The following is a 20,741-nucleotide window of genomic DNA, read 5'->3' as shown; positions in this document are numbered from 1 at the left end:
CACCCCACAGGGTGGGTAATAATAGCATATGTAAACCGCTCTGAGTGGGTGTTGTCATCCTGAAGGGCGGTAGATAAATTGAAAGTTGTCGTTACTATAAAGCAGCATTTTCTGATTGCCTAAGAATATCCCTACACACACACTTGTAACGTTAAACGGGCAAGTGACCCAGTAGCATTGATACTAGGACCTCTGTCCTAGTGTGCCTGTCCAGTGGTTTTATGCCTGTCCAGTCGTTACTTTTGGAGACCATTGATAGGGTTTTTTCCGACGGTACTACATGGGGGCGTCAGAAACAGGAGATGTTTTGTAAACTTGCTCACGCTTCGGAAATATTAGAGACCTGACCTTACCCTGCCTCCCTTTAAAAAAAAATGCGCGCGAAACAACAGTTGGCTACAATTATCTCTGAGCTTTCCAGGCTCCGCCTCCTTTTCATTGCCGCGAATCAGTCGTCGCGTTTTCCTCCCGGTACGGACGCTTGCGCAGTGTGGCGACGTACTCAGCGATTAGGGAAGCGTGCCCGCTTTCTCCTCCCCTCAGTTAATATGGCTGTGGCCGTGGGGCGCGTGATAGCGGGTGGTTGTGCTTGGCGCGTGGCAGGGACGAACATTGCGAAACCGTTGGTGGGATCCAAGGTAAGAGCTCGCACTGGGGAGGAGGAAAAGACGCTTGTTTAGGGCGCGGCGTTTCGTAGCTTTGGGCGCGCTCGATTTTCTTCCTCGTGTCTTCCCTCCCTCCTCCACCCGGGTTTTCGTCATTATTGTATCTAAAATGGTCGCGTTTTGTGACTAACGGCGGGGGCAGTACAGAATGTTGGTACCTTCCCCTGCACTTTTGATGTGATGGTTCTGACTCCTTGCTTCCTAGGCAACCGAAGATGTTTTAATGCAAAAGCCTGATGGGAACTGGAGTTTCCGTTTTAGTTCCCCCCCACCCTGCACCTTTTTATGCCTTTAATAAGTAGACGATGAACAAAATTAGCACGGGAACGTGGGGTGGTGGACCCCTTTTGCAGTATCCCTGTGCTGGAAAATCCTCACCTAAATATTAATATAATTGTATTTGATTTCTATCAAGACTCTAAAAAGGAATAAAAGATCTTTTGTGTTGTTCCAAATGAGGTTTATGTTCATAAAAACAACTAATATATATATATATATATATATATATATATATATATATATATATATATATATATAATCTTCATTTTTATACCTTGTTTAAAGAAATTCGGTTGAAGTCTATTGAGTTTACTCTGGAATAGATCAAGAGGAGTTAGCCGTGTTAGTCTGTAGTAGCAAAATCAGAAAGAGTCCAGTAGCACCTTTAAGACTAACCAATTTTATTGTAGCATAAGCTTTTGAGAATCAAGTTCTCTTCGTCAGATGCATGATACAAACTGGTCAAATACAGAAGAGGAGGGTGGAGAGGGGAGAGAAGGGGACATATATCAGAAGGGGACAGGATGCAATTAGCGGGGAGGCAACCAAAACATTCCTTTGCTAGTAAACGTAAACATCTCCTTTTGGTGTGGAGTCAGTTTGCCGTGTTAGTTTGCAGCAGTAAAAGCATCCAATTCCTATGTAGTATAAGCCTTCGATAACCACAGCTCTCCCTGCCAGATGCATCTGACAAAAAGAACTGTGGTCCCCGAAAGTCCACACCAGGCGCCACTGGGCTCCCCCAGACCACAGACCACAGTTCCTGCATCACTTTGTACGGAGAAGTCTATACATAATCTGGAAGAAGTACAGAATTTATCTACAAGAAGGAACTCCCTTGTGGGTGGTTCCATATGAGGTGATAGACCCGAGAGCTGTTGATAATGAACAACAATGTTTAACGTACAAAGAAATAACTAAAACTGAAGCATCCAAACTCAGAATAAAGACGCAAGAGGAACTATCACCTAACTACGACTGGTTCCAGTATAGACAGATCAGAGATTTATATAATTCGGACTCTGTAAAGGGAGGTATACGAATAGAGAACTCGGAACTAGAGCAGACCCTTCTTAAAGAAGATAAGAAAAGAATATCCAAGGTATACCAAGTACTGCTGAAATGGTATACTGAGGACGAGACAGTTAAAACACAAATGGTGAAATGGGCTATAAACTTTAATAAAGAAATAACAATGGAGGCATGGGAATACTTGTGGAAAACTACAATGAAGACAACGACATGTACTAATATCAAAGAGAACATTTACAAAATGATCTATCGATGTATTGTCGAAGGCAATGATCTATCGTTGGTACATGACACCAAAGAAGATTGCGCTAGGGAATTTGAATACTTCTAATAAATGCTGGAAATGTAAGAAGCGTGAGGGCTCCCTCTATCATATGTGGTGGTCGTGTGAGGTAGCCAGGCAGTACTGGGGGGAAATAATAAGAGAAATGAGTGAAATTTTACAATTTCAAATTAATAAGAACCCAGAACTCCTGCTACTGAACTTGGGAATGGAGGGAATTCCAGCCCAACACAGGACGTTGATATTTTATATGACAGCAGCAGCTAGACTTTTGTATGCGCAAAAATGGAAAGTACAAGAAGTGCCAACTATTGAAGATTGGATTTACAAATTGCTGTATATGGCTGAAATGGATAAGATGACAAGAAAACTGAGAGATCTGGACTCAGGGCAGTTCAGGGCAGTTCAACACAGACTGGGAGAAGCTGAAACAACACCTGGAGAAGAAATGGGAGGTGGGAGGAAAACTGTGGCAGTTTGAGAACTACTGAAGTACTGAAGTACTACTGAAGTAGAGGGGGGAGACTTTACCGGGGGGAGAAGAGATAAATGTGAATTAATAAGCAGTCAGATTAATAGATTGACATATATATATATATATATATATGTATATATGTATATATATATAGATATATATAGGTTAACAAACAGAACATAGATAGAAAATAATTAACTATAAGGATTAAATATAAGGATTGATTGATTGATTAACTAACAATATTTTCTTTTTTTGGTAAGTTTTGTACCAAACTGAATGTCTGAAGATACAGATGAGTCAAATTGATTGACTACGTTATGAGAGATATATAGAATTATTATAAAAAGATAGAATGAGTAATATATAGAGAATAAGTCAAATTGTTTGATATAAATGAATGTATGATTTACATGGTTTATGATATATAGAAATATTTGAAATTGAAAAATGGGATAAATTGTTTATCTAAGATGGAAACAAAGACTTACAGTCTGGGCATACAATGTTAAAAATAGTTAAGGATGTACTGCTTAGAATAATGGAGAATATATATTTGTTTTAGATAGAGGAATCTAATAGAAGTAAGGGAAAGGGGACAAAGGGTTGGAAAGCTGTTGGAAGTCAACAAAAAGGGGGGGAAAGGGAGGGGGTTAGAGATGAAAAAATTGGGGAAAATTGAATGTAAATGTAAAAATAATGGATTCTAACCCAATAAAAAATTTTTCAAAAAAAAAAAAAGTGGGGAGCTCGGTGTCCTAAATTTCTCCACCTTCTTAACCAGCATCACTTCTGTCTTGTTTGGATTCAGTTTCAATTTGTTTGCTTTCGGCCAATTAACTACAGCTATCAGGCAGTGATTTAAAACATCTACTGCATAACAAAGTGATTTGAATAGGGTGATATAGAGCTGAATTGGGCCTGAGGCAGAACAGGCCACGAATTTGCGTGGTTCATCATCCACATATTAATAACAACCAATTCCACAGCTCTGAAAGAGTTCACCTTAAAATTTTACATAGAAGTAAAATAACATGGGATGTAAGATGGCATATTGTGAAACCTCAGAAGATAATTCCCACACTGGTCTCCAACTGCAACCCTTTGGGGCCATTCCATGAGCATCGATTTAAACCAGTCCAAGGCACGTCCCCTGGCACTTCTGTCTCCAGTCCAAGGCACTTCTGACTCCAGCCGTCTCAATAGGATGGCATGATCTACTGTATCAAAGATCCAGGAGGAGCAACAAAGAAGCATGGCCCTTGTCTACTTTCATGTGTGTAATGTAGTTCTGTTTTTAACTAATTTTGTGTTGTGTTTTTATAATACTGTTTTTAGTTGTTAATTACCTTGGTGGTTCTAATTGGGCTTAAAAGTGAGATACAAATCTTCTAAATAAATGCAAAATATATGACAGTAAATGACAGTGAATTGCTGGAGAGGGGAGAGAGAGTGGCTGAAAAGTAGGATTATGAAAAAAAAGAACTCCTGGGAACTTCCTGCAGGAGATATGGGCTACAAATGTAGTTAATAAATACATCTAGTTAACTTCAATAAAATGAATAGTGCATCCACTCTACTGGATAGGGCTTTATGCGTTCTCTTTTACCTTTCCCTATGAAGATAGACATAGTATAATTAAATTAATTCACAGTATAATTAAATTCATTAGCAAATGTTGGGGGTGGGGATGGTTGTGGCTGTTTCTTAAAGTAAAAAAAAGTAAGAACTGTGAGTGACTCCTGTGTCATCTCTTTGGCGAACTGCTGTATAGGCCAAGGGAATATATTTGTAGTGCTAGTCATCTCCTTCAACAAAGGTCCAGGAGCATTTGCTAGTTCTGGCAAGTAGATTTGTAGATGACTTGGGAGGGGGGTTTTATAATTAAGATGTCCAATTCAGTAGCTGTCACTTAGACAAGCTTTAGCTGTCCTAAGCAGATATATACCCTAATATAAGATCATTGTCTTCAATGGACTTAGAGGCTGTAACTCTGCTTAGGATGGCACTAATAGGCTTCTACGAGCAGAACTGAATACGCCCAGTGCTAGAGTGGAAGAGCTGGAAACGGCTGAGTCCTGTGCTGTATTAGCATATGTATCTTAGTTGTTGCCACCTGAAAAGTAGAGAAAACAAAAGGAAAAACAGAAAACACAAATTTTATAGTAAACAAAAGGAAGCGTATTGTTTGAGCAGAACCAGTCTCATATAATCGTAACAGGATTACACGTTTGGATACGTTAAACTTTGTAACACTGAAAACAATGAACCCTTTAATAGTATGTTTTCTTATAAATATATAATAACTGTGCTTATATACCATTCTTCTAGACCAGGGGTGGGCAATTGTTTTGGCTCGGGGGCCACTTTGTGGGAGCGGATGTTAGCGGAGGGCCGCACCTTTTAAAATGATTGTATTCATTAGTTAACTTTGCATTTCAGAAAAGGTATGAATTGTATCATAAAAATCAATAAATATAAATTAAATAAAATAGTGGTAGTTTTATTCAATTTATTTATTGTGCTAATTTCATATCATCTATAGCTGCAAGCTATGTGAGGGAGAAAAGCTGCAGAGCGTTGCTCTTTCGGTGCCAGGCACCCAGTAGGTGACTGTCTTGGCGGGCCGCATGTGGCAATTTGCTCACCCCTGTTCTAGACAGGTACTGTATACATACACTGTATATGTCTGTATACAGGAATTATTTAATGCTATAGATTGTTTTACATGAAAATCTTTATACTGCATATTTTAATTGATTAAAATATCATTTTAAAAATATCTCATTTGTTCTAAAGGAGAAAATATTTGCCAGATTGTACTTTCCGAAAGAGGGCACATCCCCAACCTTCACATTTCCTAATTTTCAGTGCTTTGTTCACAAGCATACTGGTATCAGTTCTGCTTAAGAGAAGGCACACCTAACTTTCCTCCCATTTTCTACTATTCATATTCTGTGCGGGGTCAACTGTAGATAGGTGTATAGTCGTCATTTGATTTACTGACAGTACAGCCTTGAAGACATCTTAATCTGTCTACCAGCCAAATACAGTGCATTTGGTGACTTTAGCTTCTGTGATTTGTGGAGCCTTGAAAAGCACCTGTGCAGCTGTTACCATCTAGAAAGTTTGATGAGGTGAGTAAATGGTATTTGCATGTGGATGTTCAGGGAAAGGTGCTAGGGAACCTTTTTAAAAACCATCTAAATTCAAAGTAACTTTTGGTGAGTGGTGTGGCAAGCATCTTGGATATGAATAGAACTGGGCAGAGCTATGAATGCTGGCTAGGGATGTATGATGGAGTAGTTGGTCACTTTTTAATTTTAAATTCTTCTGTTACTATTCATGAATGTTCTACTGACGTATCAGAGGATTACAGTCTGGTTACACTTGACAGAATGCTTGTGTTATCTGGTTGTTTTCACAAGTTTGTATTTATTTTCTGACCCTGTAAGATAGCATGAAGAGAAGTCACACCTCCCTGTAAACAAAAAATGTATGTCTTCGGCAATCTTCCCAGCATATCTTTCATTTCCACCTCAAAAAAAACATTTTTCTCTCTCTATGACAAGAAGGAACTTCCGAATTTCAGCTCATTTCTTATGAGCTTTTTTCCTTTCAGCGGAAAGGAGGAGGAAAAGGTTCAAAAATTGTGTTTGGTTTTTTTTCACAAAGTATGTTTTCAAATGTGACAGGCAGTCTCTTATTGGCTCAAGGAAACACTTCATTTCAAGTTTGTCAAAAATTATCTAATCATTATTTTAAGCACCTATAAAAACTTTTTAAAGGACTTCGATATGCAACTGTAACCTTGTATCTGACTTCTGCTCTCAGTGCTGTATTGCTAGATTTTCTGAATCTGTTTGATATTCAGGGCATAACTTTAAAAATAAGTAACATAGATGTTAACTTAAATGCAATATGTAAAATTTTAAACAAAAACAGTGTCAGCTGTGGTCAGCAGTCAGACACTAAGAACTGTAAACAGAGCAAGATACAGGAGATGGGGTGGAGCAGTCATGCAATTATGAAGATTAAGTGGAAATGGCATTTTTTGTAATGTGTAATCAGACCCTTGATTGCACGTGGTCAAATTCAAGTTTTCACTTCTAATAGTACCCACAATTACGTACTTTTTTCTGCTTCTGTGGAATGTCTAGCTGAATGAGGAAAACACAATTGGTAGAAGAGTGACAGCTGTTCCACACTGGAGTGCCTGACGCAGTAGTTTTACTACTGTGGAGATGCTTTGCAGAGCAGATGATATGTCTGTACACAAAATGCTTGTCCAGGAGGAATCTCAACAACAGGACATGTGTAACGTTGAACAGGAAATGACTGAACAGGAGGAAGTAACTTCACTGCTCACTGCTGCTGAGAAGGAGATCAGCACGGAATCTTCTGCCATACCATCTACCTCCTGTTTAGTTGCTTTTCCTGAGCAATACTTCTAGGAGGCCAAAAAGGCAAGCTGCCACAGTTAGCTATGTTATTTCAGACCCAGCACCTACATACAGTTAAGGGAAGTTACTGCTGTTTATTGTTGTCCTCTGATTACTCAGTTGCATCATCTGAAAATGGCAGGGGCTCAGATTTAGAATCAAGGATGCCTGATAAGAGTAGGACCTTTTCCATTTGGCATCATTTCTCATTGTATTTAGTTCCCAAAGGAGCATTTCCTTTGTATGTAATTCCTGAAGCAGCATCTGCTCTATCACTTCACCAGTGGATAGCTCCACACAGTACTCTACCGTGGAGAAAATAACAAGGAATTGACAGTGGCACCCAACACACCCCATGGCCTCAGAGTGTGCTTGCAATGAATCTACTATCCTCTTTTATGTTGAATAATACCTGTCTTTTGCAGAGATGATTATGCTTCAGTTGAAAGTTATTTCCATCCACTTTTTATCAGTGGATTGCTAAAATGTGGACTCACATGCTGCAGAGAGGCAGCAAACCTGTATTTGTCTCACCTTCTGTCTCTGCTATACATGACTGGGATGGTCAGGAAATGACTTACTCCAGTTGGGCTAAAATTGGAGAATGTGACATCTAACCATGATCCAAACATCATGAATATTGTTGGAAATCTTGGGCTGCTTCACGTTCTGTGCACTATAAATATCACTGTGATATTTATCTGGAAAAATTACGTTGCCTTTCCAGACATCTGTTAAGGGCAGTTCACAAAGTAAAAAATGTTCTTCTGAAAACAACCATAAAATTACCAAAACAGGCCAAGAGCTTGATAGTGACAGCATTCCTAAACACGAGCACAGGTGTTGATAGCTTGGTTATGGCTACTTCAGTCATACTTCTAAAACCTATCAAAGGCACTAACCGTTTTAAAACACTTAGATTCTGTAGGGGCTAGAGATTATACAAAAAGTAAGTTGCTGGAATTCCACATTTTTCACAATAGAGTTCACATGCAGCCAGCTTTGAGTGCTGAAGTTATAGTTTGAAAATTATACAGTCACTTGGGTTGCACCCAGTAAATGGAGACATACTAATATATGGCAGTCCTACAAGGAAATATTAAGAGTGGTAAACAGGAGAAATGTTACCACTACTGGTACAAAATGAATTCAAAATAAAGTCACTGGCTAAAAGATTTGAAGCACGTGATGATGTGGGTGCCTGCCTTATCTACCAAATGCTATTTTCCTTTAAAAGCAGAAAGGAACTCAGACAATTGATTCTTCCAGACACCTTCCTTCCTTTAAACATTTCAATGAAAGACTACGCTGTCCAGTAAATGGGGATGTTATTCCCAAGATGAGAATAAGATGATCTTATTGTTGTTCTTTCCAAGGACTCATTTACTTCTCAGCTCAGAAGCCAGTAGGCGAGGAGCTGTCTGACAAAGGAAGCCCAGAAAAGGAGTCCAATGAAGAGTCTGAGAAAGTCTTTTGTAAGGTTTTGTGTTCTGGTTCCGAGAGGATAATGGAAGACAATCTAAACTCTGCAGGAAAACCTACATGCTGGTGGTACTAAGAAGTAAAAAAAAATTGTTGGTCCAGCTGTCTGCTGGGAGAAAGAGGGACCTATTGCCTTGTATATACATGGTAGTTCTCTGTCATCTGTCCTGGCCCCCTGTAAGTGCCTTTTGAGATATCCTGACCAGCACTACTGGTTCTGTAGTGGGTTAGCATAGAACGGTTGACATGGGGAGGTTTTTCTTCATTAGAATAACTGGAAAGAAGGCATGGCGATCTAGTCTTGGGGTGTGCAGTTCAGTTTGGAATTTGAATTAAAATACTGTACTTGGGCTAATACAGTGAAATTTGGATGTTCTGTTTGCTTTTATTTGCTTCTGTTGAGCTAAGTTGCAAAAGTGTCCCTTGCTTTAGTTTGGTTTTAGTGAAATTGATGTAATTCTCTGATGTGATGTTGGTTCCCTTGCTTCACTTTGGTTCTGGATGGATTCCATTCCTGTTCTTCAGTTTGGTTCTCTTGGGCTTTCTGTGGTATAAGCTCAGCTTGCATTTGGGAATGTGCCTTGGACATGACAGCCTTGCCCCAGTGTGTTTCTGCAGCGGAAGTCAACTTTGACTTTTTTCCCATAGGAAAAAATGAAGTGGCTGGGATAAGCTTTGGGAGCCAATAAAATTGGCTCACAGGGTCCAGTCTTCCTGAAACTGGAGAGGGGTCTTTAGAGGAAAGTCAGGAGTAGGTTCCCTCCAAATTTGGTGAGATTTGGTTGAAAAATAACCCTCTTCCAACTCACTGGATAGCCCCAGATCAATTTTCCCTTAGGGAATAATGTCTGAATATTACTGAATTTTTCGGAAATACTTGAACTGAATTAGAGGACCAGTTTGGAATTCAGGGCATTCCAATTTTTTTCACAGATTCAGTAGAAAACTTGATTTGAATTTCCTTGGGTTTTTTGGTGCACACTTCCACTCCAAACAGCTTCTGCAACCACTCCATCTTCAGCAAAGAAAGGAGACGTTGGTGAAGGAAGAACTTCTGAAATCAACTTTGAAAGAACACCGTCAAGAGTAAGATTTAAGGTATTGCAAGATGAAAGAAGTAGATTGGCAGTCCCAAATATGAAATTATATTACGAAGCAGCTGGTTTGGTTTGGATTACAGACTGGATCAAAAACCCTAAGGACTAGTCTGCCAGGCACTTAGGAAAAATTGGTATAAGATGTTTTTTAGATGGTATATTACACCAAAAGATAATGAAAAAATGGACAAGGAATATGTAGGATTGTGCTGGAAGTGTAAAGGAGCAGATGGCTCCTTTCATATGTGGTGAACATGCAAAAAAAGTAAAAAAAAAAATGAAAAGATATACAAGCTGAGATTCAGAAGATTTTAAGAGTTAATTTTGCCATGAAACCCCAGATCATGTTGTTGGGAATAATACCAGATAACATCGATAGAACATTGCATGAACTGATGGCAGCAAGAATAGTAATGGCAAGCAAATGGAAAGAAGAACACCCCACTAGAGAAATTTGGAAGGATAAAATGTCAGAATATGCGGTGATGGCAAAGTTGACGAATTATATCAATAGAAGACCTATCAACAAATTTGAAGAGAAATGGGGAAGATATTTTGTTTATAATGAATAAAATTTATATGAGGTTTTAATTCTGTAAATTGGAAAGCAATTGTATATTGATATTTTATAATTTGATTTGAAGATAGTTAATTATATAAAAATAATAGGTAGTTTAGGTAAATAATTGGTAAATCAGATTGTATAATTTGGATATATTGGTATAAAGTTAACACGTTTATTGAAAAGTAAAGTATAAGCATAAGGCAAAGAGATGCAGAAGGGATATAAGAATTTCTTTTTGTTCAAGATAAGGAATATAAATAGGTTAAAATCTTTTATAGTATTTCATATTTATACTAAAGGTCATGGTAATCAGTTATACCAAGAAACAAGTAGCGATATTGCCAATAATTGTTATTGTTAAAAAGAAAAAAGATAGCATGGAGTAATAATGAAATAACAAGGTCTTTTTATTATTATTATTATTAATATTAAATAATAAGCAGGAATAGGCTTTAATTTTGTTTGTGTAGTACAGATGGGAAAATATACTAGTTAAGCTTAATTATAATTATATTAATCTCTAATATTAATAAAGGCTTTGGGTTTTGAAATCAATATTTTAGTAACCTTTGTAGCACATAGTCATATATTCATCTTGACTTTCCTCCCCTTCTTACCCACTTTCTTTCTGTACCCCCTTTTGTTTAAATAAAATAAAATAATTTTAAAAAGAAAGAACACCACCAACAATGAAACAAGTCAATGTCTCTTATGATAATTCTTAACGAATACAAACCTAAAACTAACTTCTTGAAAAATTTATTAAAAACGGTTCTCAAACATGGAGTGGTGGGGACGGGACTGGCTCTTCCAAAATGTCATTATAGGGTTCTGGAAATGTCCTGTGGTACTTAGGCACACTGTCAGACCACTTCATTAGTTTGCAGTGAAGGCTTTTTTTTCTTTCTCAGAGTTAGGTGTTTGGTTGAAAGGAAAAAATGTTCTTTTTAAAAGCTGTTGTTCTATAATTGTATTTCAGTATTATAGATTGTTTAGTAGTTTGCATCCATTTCTACAGTACTGATAGTGAACATTTTAGCTCTTGTTGAAGTGTGAAGTTGGAATGTGTTTTGGAAGTGGATATGGTGTAGGATAACATTGTAATTTGTGTTCATAAGAGCAAACAACCATTGCAGATTAACATAACCGATTATTACTCATTTGGGCACTTCCTTACATTGCAGTACTGATTACTCAAAATTGTTGCCAAAGATATGTGACTTCAAACTTTCACACTTGCAATTTAATGTAATAAGATGCACATAAAGCAAGTTCAGCTAGCTAGTGTATACCATCTAACCTTACATAACACAACTAGAATGTTTACAAATCTATCTAGAAAGCTTTCTTGTCAAGTATATCTATTTTATTTCTGTTACTGTGGTGAGCTTATTTTTAAAATATTTTTCCCAGTGGACCAGCCACAGCAGTGGTTATAGTTAGTGAAACCATAACTGCAGTACTACTTTACATCATATGCTTTAATAACTGGATGGGATACTGTGTTACTCTTTCTTGGGTAGTCCTGATGATTCTAATTGCTAAGGGTCTGAATACTGGGATTTAAATGCAAGCCAGCAGATGCTGTTGAAAATGCATATTGTCAGATCATAGAATTACCTCCTTATGGTCAGAGTTAGCAGGGCCAGTGGAGTTAGCATTAGCAGCAGGGAGATCGACAAGGTTCTCTGAGAAAGGAACCAGCCACAAGGACTTTGTTAAAGGAGAAGTGATGCCATTGCAGTTGTTAAAATAGGGCAAGGAACATGTTAGAGGTGCTTTTAACACCTGCTATTATGAGTAAGACCTCATAATAACCATGCAGATTTGCAAAGGACTTGAATGATAAATCTTACTGAGTGGTGACGTGGGCTGTATGCACAGGGCATGTAGATAACTTGTCCTTATGGTATACTTGTGTCCAGAATTTTCTTGAAGACCACTTCCTTTCTCTTTTTTTAGTTACTGTTAATCATTCAGTCCCTTTAATATGTATCTGAGAGTTTGGATTATGGAAAATACTCCTGTACAGTGTTTTATTTGAATTATTTTTTCTGTCCTTAGAGAACGTACAAGAGAACTTCTTTGTGTAAGAAGTGAAACGAATTCAAAGAGAATTGTCCAAAATGTCTTAAGTGAATTTCTAAACTAACTTGATTTGTCTATGGAGTCTTTTGTTTTCTGTGGTGTAGTTCTTTTGGTTTTGCAGTACCTCAGAGCTAAATAACACAAGATGCCCATGTATCAGGTCCCCGCAAGTTTACCTGGGAAGTGTAGTTGGGCCAGCAGTAGGGCCAAAAGGACGGGAGGGAAAGAGTCAGTGAGGGCAGGCCGAAGCTGACAGGCGACTCGCAGCCACAGAAGGAGCTACTAAGGTTGCCGCCACCGCAGGTACTAGACTCAAGCATCCCTTCTCAAAGAGAACAGAAGGAGAAGGGATGGGTCTCTAGCAACTATGGTAGCCTCAGCATAGGGCCCCCCAGGGAAAGGGCCCTTTTGGCACTTCAGCTGGCCTGTGAGGGGGATGCCCCCCCACTAGCCAGCTGAAGCACTGAAAGGACCCTTTGTGCCACTCAAGCAGCAGGGAAAGGGCACTTTAAATGCCAGCTGGCCTGTGGGGAGAGCTCCCTCCTCCATGGGCCAGCTGAAGGCCGGAAAGGGACCTTTAAACTCCAGCTGGCCAGGATTCTCCGCAGGTCAGCTGGAGCCAGCTGGGGTTTGAAAGCCCCAAAGCAACCTGAATTGCTTCGGGAAGCTGTGATTCAGCACTTCCGAATCGGGGCCAGCATGCTGGGCCAGATTTGGAAATCCTGAATCTTTACAAATTGGGTCCAATTTGGGTATTTATCCTGAATTGGAAACCCAAACTGCACACCCCTACACACTGTGTGGCCTGTCTAGTTATGAGCCTGGGCTAGCCCTGTTTCTGTGTGCAAATGCATCTTGTATGTCTTTCTTGGTCATCTCCAGCAACTGTTCTATAGTACTAGTTATATCTGTGACACAATGTAGCAATTTGCAAGCGTACATATATTCTCTGACTTACTCAATACGTGAAATGTTAGAGCTGTGCTCAGTCTAGTGAACATTAAATTTATAAATTAAAAACTCTGAATTTGGAAGTGCAGGAACTTTTAAACTAGCACTCTGAACATAATTTGTTTCCTCCTTTGTAATAACCACAGGCCTAGCAGATGTTGACTGATGTCTGATATAGGACATAAAATTGTATTAATGAATGTATGTTTATTGCACAGACCGATGGACCATGACAAGACAATACATATACATACTCATCTAACATGACAAACAAATTATAAATTATAATACCATTAAGACTAAATACATGAACAGGCAGGGAGGGGAGGAAATCGATGTAACATCCTTCACACAGCCTATCAGGTTCTCCACATTCTGGTTATGGTGCTCTTAAACCTGTTGCAGTCTCGCAGTTCCTTTGGTAGGTTAATGACTCGAAATATTTGGCTGATATTTCTTAAATGGGTAAGGAGTAGCATCCTGATAGCTTAACTATCCTTTAGAGCCTGGAAAAGCGATGCTGGCCAGCTGAAGAAAAGGAATACATAAAGAAATGATCAGCTTGATTTTGAAGATATATAATAATATTACATAATAAAACAATGTAATAGCTCATTTGTATACTGCTGTTCTGGACAGATTAGTGCCCACTCAGAGTGGTGAACAAAGTCAGAGGTGTTCTTACCATGGAGCAGGGGGGCTGGGCCTGAGAGGAGTGGCCACCTGGTGAGTTCATGGCAGTAGTAAGTTTTGAATGAGCAAAGTGCTGCATTGCAACCTAGCTATTTAAGCATTGTGATACTATAGCTGTGAGTTTGCTGAAACACTCTGGTACAGGATCAATCTCTTTGGGGATCTGGAGCAGCAAAATAGAGTTGTAACTAGGGGTGTGCACCCAGAAAACATTTGGGTTTACCTGAAGCAGGAAAAACATTCAGAAATACCCAAAACCCGAAGCGGCAAGCCACTTTGGATTCAGGTATTTGGGGTGTTTAAAGGGCCCTGCCACTTGTAAGTGGCAGAAAAGAGGGGCCCTTTAAACTATCAGCTGTCAGGCAGCGGGGGGACCTCCCCCCTGCCAGCTGATAGTTTAAAGGGACCTTCTGGTTGCAAGCGGCAGAAAAGGAGCCCTTTAAACTCACCCCGAAGCTTTCCAAAGCAACCCAAATGCTTTGGGGAAACTTTTGATTCGGGATTTCCGAATCAGGGCCACCATGCTGGCCCCAATTCAGGAATCCTGAATCTTTACAAATAGGGTCTGATTCGGGTATTTTATCCGAATCAGAAACCCGAAGCGCACACTTCTATCTGTAACCCCTTTGCCTTCATCTGTGCTCTGTTTGTAAATGAAGCAACTATTATGGTTGGGGTGGAATAGTCAGAGGACGGCTGAGTGTTTCCAGCTGGAGTTAGCCTAATATTGTGAGCTTTAATAGTGGAGTAAGGAATAATAGAATTGATCCAGGGATGAATTTTTGTATCAGAATTATTATTAGTAGGAAGAGTTCCACCCTCAATAGTCTGTGTCTGAGGAACACATTTGCTAGTAAACATTACATCGACTTTCCTATGGGGATCAAGAGGAGTCTGAAATTGAAATGGAAATAAAAGATGTTCAAGTTGTAGCTTTAAAAATTGACAGCTAACTGGGCTCCCCTTTAAACTGCTGCTTTTTATTGCCTGCTGAGTAGACTTGCAAGTTTGTACTCCCCAACTTCTGCTGGGTGGCGTTTTTGTATGTGTGTGAGAGAGGCTTGTTTCTTTCCAGGGAGACAACTCCAGTAATCTGTTTATGGAATAATTAGACTGCTGAGAAGCTTTGTTAATATGAACACAGGAACAAATAAAGTAGTGCATAAAGATGGCTTTTTGCCAAGCTTGAGCCATTACTGCTTTGCCAGTGATTCTTCTGTTCCTTTGGCAGAGTGCTTGATTGAAATTACAGTTGTCTTCCCCACTGATTATCTTGGTTAAAAGAAAAACAAATCTGTCTAGCCGTATCTTATAGTCTTCCACAAAAGCCAGAAGATAACTGTCTCTTGGACCATTGTTTCAAGCAGGGATTGTGTTCGCTAGTAGGCATTGATGGCAATTGTACTAGGGTTTTAAGAGGGAGGGAATACATTGTTCAGCCAAAAATGTCAGCCTCCAAACCAGAAATTTCAAATGAGGCTTCTTAGTCAATATGCAACTGAACCAGGGGCTATGGGAAGGATTGGTTTCTTGCTATCTGAAATTTTAAGAAGCTGTTGAAAAGTTTGCCAAGATACAAGATACATGTGTGCAGAACAAGGAGCTAAGATTCCATCCTTAAGCAAGCTTACTTAGAAATAAGTCCCATATTGTTCACTGACAATTGTATCTAGGCTGTTAGCTTGAGGTTTGATCTCTCTAGAAATCTTGGGTTTTATCAGTGAAAAGTTAGAAAATTGCCATGCTCTGAAGACTTAGATGGGTAGAAGTCTGATACATTGGGGGTCTGTGGGCGGGGGGTTCTATACCTTCCCTAAGTGGTGTACATCTATCTTCCTTTCTCTACTATTCTAGTCAGAAAGCTTCCCAGATTTGTGAAAAGCCAAATGTTATAATCACAGCACTAAAATATTGCCTATACACTTATCTATTTATTTAATACATTTATTTTCTATCCGAGTGATTTATAATACAGAATAGCATTTTACAATCTAGTAGACATGGTACATAACAGTAAAGATGGAAGAGAAGCAAATTTAGGGTACCAGGTCTCATTTCTGGGATGGATTGTGCAGTTCATCTTGTATGTCTTACTGTTCTTTGACACCAATGAAATGGATACTGGTGGAAGCAGTTCCTAAAGGGAAGAACAAGTGGGTTTTTTTCTGTATATGAAATTGAAATACTTTACAGCTCTGTACTGCCAAAATATACTGATTCTTGCACGTGCTTACTCCGTTTGCATTTTTTTCATGAAATATTCAACTAAACCAATGCCAACAGGAGGGAGGATGGAAGTGGCATATTTCATGTTTCTAGCTGAAAGACGGAAGGTCATTGATCTCTTACGGTAGTTAAGCAATAGGACAACAGTATGGAAAATAAGATTTTTTTTCAGATGTAAGACTAAACAAGGTCATTCTATTTGAGTGATTCTTACCAATAAAATGAGGAATTTGGCCATGGAAAAAGAATGTTACTTTTATCCAACAAGTTTGTTTTACCCAATTATCTGACTGATGGGTAGTGCACATGAACTGTGGTTTATTTCTTAAAAGTGCTTATGTTGACCTGTGTAGTAATACCTGTTTTCTGGCTACATTAGGAAATGCTGGCTCTAGACATGTAATTTGTTAGGAAATAACAGTCTATAAAGAAATTAAGGACAGATGGCACATATTTACAGAACAATAACGTATTCTTGTTACACTTTTATGTATCATATTTGCTTCTTGAACTGTGCTTCAGAAGGGAGGCAGTGAAGTTTCATTCCATTCATATAAGCTCAAATCTCAGAGGTTCAGTACAGTTTAACACAAATTTCTGAGTGAATTCTCTTATGAAAAAAGTCTAAAACTGTATTGTACTGGTAGGCCTTTCTTTTTTCCCCCTTGTGGTTTGAGCTCTGCAGCCCTGTGAGATAGGTTTGGCTGGGAGAGAATTTACCAAAAGCTACTCAGTAAACTCTGTGAGTAGAGATTTGGATTTTTTCTGGTCTACGCCCAACCTGTGGGACAGTGTGTCATTACGGTTTTGTACACTGTTGGAAGATCTGTGCAGATTGACAGGTTTCTCAACAGTTCTGTCACCTTCGTTTCTGTGCTAATGGGCAAGCCTTGTTCATGTTTTCATTTTGATAATGCAGTTTGTTTAAATATTCCTTTGTTTTCCCTTATTCTAGACATCAAGACTAATCTGCAGCAGTACTACAGCAGTGCAGAGGAACAATGTTGCCACTTCAGGACCTGGAAAGTACACAGAAGCTTTTATTAAAAAACAGATTGAAGAGTTCAACATAGGAAAGAGACATTTAGCCAACATGATGGGAGAAGATCCAGAAACTTTTACCCAAGAGGATATTGATGTAAGTATGGTTGCTCAGTTGGAGAAGTAATTTACTGTAGGGTTTCAGAATTGAAAGCTCTTTGCTTCAGCATGAGCCCCTCTGCTCTCTGTGAATTTTAATCGAACTGTCAGAATACGAGAGAACACTACTATACATAGAAAACATTGCAACTGTGGCTCTGAATAGAGATTCTACCCCTACTACTGTGCGAGGTCAGACATCACAGTGCAGTGCTCTATACTATACCTTGCTAAAGCACAGCAGGTTCTTTTTAAAACTACTAATGGATAATCCCCTTGATCTGAGGTCGTAAGAACCACTATCAAAGTTTATATAGCATTTGGAAGCATTTACCCGTAATTTGACCTGCTGAGTATACTTATACTGGGGTTCATGTATGATACTACCACGACTAGCATTGTCAGTGACCTTTTTCAACATGGTCTGCAATTCTGTGCGATTGTACCTGGGAATAAGTCCCTCTGGGACTTACTCCAGTGTGTTTATTATTATATAGCAATCAAGCGGCTTAAGAGAATTCTATAAAATAACCACCATAAAAGCAATTACAAAGTGAAAACAGAAGCTAACAACAATTCAGAGCAACCAGTATTAATTAAGAGAAATCGAAACTAGTCTCTGAGAACACACAAGAAATAATAAAGCAGCAATTTTTTAAAAATGCTGATTACCAAAGCCTTGGGGGAAGAAGGTAGACAGTTCAGCACCTAAAATAGTGTCAGGCTGGAGTTTGATATCTGGGGCACAACTGCAGGAAAGGCTTTCTGAGTAACAGTCTGCTTAACTTCCAAAGACAGGAACCTGTCTGACATGACTTGTTCTTCAACAACATGTGTGGTTTTTCTAATATGTTGAAAGGCACACTCTCCATTCCTCCCATCATTGTCCTTTTTGGTACCCTGTATGATAAAGCATCATATGTCAGTGTCTGAGATATGTAGCCTGTCTGGTAGAAGGAGGAGAGTATTGGTCTTGGGTTCAAGCTGTGAAGCTCATGGGTAGCCTTGGCCAATCACCTACCCAACCTAACCTACCTCACAGGGTTGTTATAAAGCAAAATATTGGATAATCCCATCCATTGGTGTCACTGTGAACTCCTTAGAGGAAGGATGATGTATGATAAAGATGCAGTACTCTGCACAGGGGGTGTGCATTGCCTTTATACCTTGAGCTCACCAACATGTCTAGCTTGCACTGCTGGAAACAGAATGTTAGACTTGCATCCTGATGTTTGTTTTGTGTTTTTCAGTATGCCTCCTGTCTGGTTTCCTTTTTCTGCTTTTCAGAAAGCCATGGCAAAACTTGTGTTTAGTTCTGTGGGCTATAGCTGAAAGCTTTAAAGGAAAAGACTCTGAATATCACTTGGCAATTTATGAATCTGGTTTGAGTTCTGACCACTGTACTGTGTGCGTCAGCATGAGGCCATCTTCTTATGCAGTTGCATTACTCTCAGATAGTTTTATTGTAAAGGTGCACACTGGAGCATCAGTATTGGTGTTCAAAAGCTTATAGAAAGCATTCCATTACTTTAAGCTATATCTGTGTTTGAGTGGGCTCATGTTTGAGCCCACTGATTTTTATTAGGTCTGCATGTTTCATCAGAAGTAAGGTCTGTCAAGTTTGAGCATTGCTCTAGCCTAATTTCTCTCTTATTCTTAGTAAGATATGATACAGAAGTCAGATGTAAACTGAAATTGGGTTTGCATACCCTTGCACTGACAGTACTGCAAAGATGTGGATTGACCCTGGACAAGGAAGGTGGAATAACTCATAGGTGGGATGGAAAAGCTTTGAATTGCTGCATGTAGGGACCTGATTGGTGAAGACGGGGAGGATAGTAGATGAATGCAGGGAAGGCCAGACACTATGCAGCATGTGCTGTTAACAGTGAACTCTAAAATACTGATCCAGTGGTTGCCATTTGAGTGGTAGGAATAGGTAAAATCAAAGCAGTATATGCATCAGTCAGGCAATAATAATTTTTCATAGTTTGTTTATATACACTGAAATGCTGAGGAATTAAAAATAAAAGGCTTATATCTTGAATAGTCTTATTTATAACACTTCCTTTAGAGTCAAATCGCTCATTTGCTTAGGCCCTATCCCATTCATTTTCATGTGTCTGTATACTTTTCTGCTTGTCGCTCATCTAGGTAATTTTTTTCTCTTTGAAGTTTTTGGGAGTCCTGCTGTACATTTGGCGCACACCTGAACATGCTGAAAGAAAATCAGCATCACTGTGAATTTCATAGTAGCACATTCCCCCTGTCTAGGTGCATAATTAGATATGATTGTGGCACTGCATGTGTGTTAGAAAGGGGTGTTTTATATTTGCCTATGCTTATCCCCAAAATTGATCCTCTCCAGTTGCTTTCCTCTTGGCAAATCTTATGTTTTGGTTTCAAACCAAACCAAGTGGAGGCAAAGCATGAACATTAGACTGAGTTATCATCCGCTTTCATCTACCCTTTTCTGCAAGAAATGGCTCCCCTACCTCCATTTTACATCTGTTCATTGACCATTTTTAGCGAATGTTGCTATGGTTAGTATTATTAACCTTAAAATAAGTGGCTAGTTTCCTGTCTGTGGCAGTTCGGCTTAACTCTGATACTCGTACTTTTAAAAAAATCTTAATCTATGGAAGGTCAGAAAGGCTTGTTCTACTGGAACAGAACCTCAGGAACACAATGTGTTTTAATATTGTGGAGCAGGAGAAAGTAGACTGGGTCAGTCCTGGTCCCCAGCCAGGTGGTTGCAAAAACAGTAAGATTAGATTAGCCATCAAAATTTAGTGTGCTAGCAGCAGCTCAAGCCTTTCTTATTGCAGCCTTCCTAGTACATTAGCACCCCACTCATCAAGAAAATGGGTTATATCCTGTACAGTCTCATTTTCTCCCTACAGGTTTCAGGTGTAAGACCAGTTCAACGTTTTTATCTTATATGTGTAAAAAGATGAAGACAACAAAGAGCAACATTTTACTTAGCAAAGCACAGTATTTATAATGCTTGTTCAATTTGCTCACATAACATCAAGGTGTTGTAAATACTTAGGCTGTATAACAGTGTCTGTTATGCATAATTAAATTTCTGTTATAAAAATATAAAAGCTGCTTAGCACTGGCAGCAGAATTATCAGGCTTTACACTTGGAATGGTAATAATTCCTTCTGATGAGTGCTTACGCATCTCCTGTCGTCTACTGTTAATCAGCACGTGCAGAATAGACATCCTAGGGTTCTTTTTCTTCCTGACATTTTGGATGTGTATGTTTTAAAACAAGTTATATGAGGAAATATGTTAGCAGTCTGTCAGCACTTTTTTCA

General features: G+C 39.0%; 1 protein-coding gene across 1 annotated transcript in view; it reads left to right on the top strand.

Annotated features, from left to right (window-relative positions):
* Positions 1–512: 512 nt before the first annotated feature.
* The window catches only part of MRPS9 (mitochondrial ribosomal protein S9), a 55,469-nt gene continuing 35,240 nt past the window's right edge, over positions 513–20,741 (top strand). The window contains exons 1-2 of the mRNA XM_054973842.1: positions 513–638; positions 17,234–17,416. Of these exons, the coding sequence (XP_054829817.1) occupies positions 549–638; positions 17,234–17,416 (273 nt within the window). The 5' untranslated portion in view covers positions 513–548. The remainder of the gene's footprint in view (positions 639–17,233; positions 17,417–20,741) is intronic.

The sequence above is a fragment of the Eublepharis macularius genome, chromosome 3 (genome assembly GCF_028583425.1).
Source record: "Eublepharis macularius isolate TG4126 chromosome 3, MPM_Emac_v1.0, whole genome shotgun sequence".
Taxonomy (NCBI): Eukaryota; Metazoa; Chordata; class Lepidosauria; order Squamata; family Eublepharidae; genus Eublepharis; species Eublepharis macularius.
Note: the sequence above shows the minus strand (reverse complement) of the source record. Positions and strands in the feature narration are given on the sequence as shown.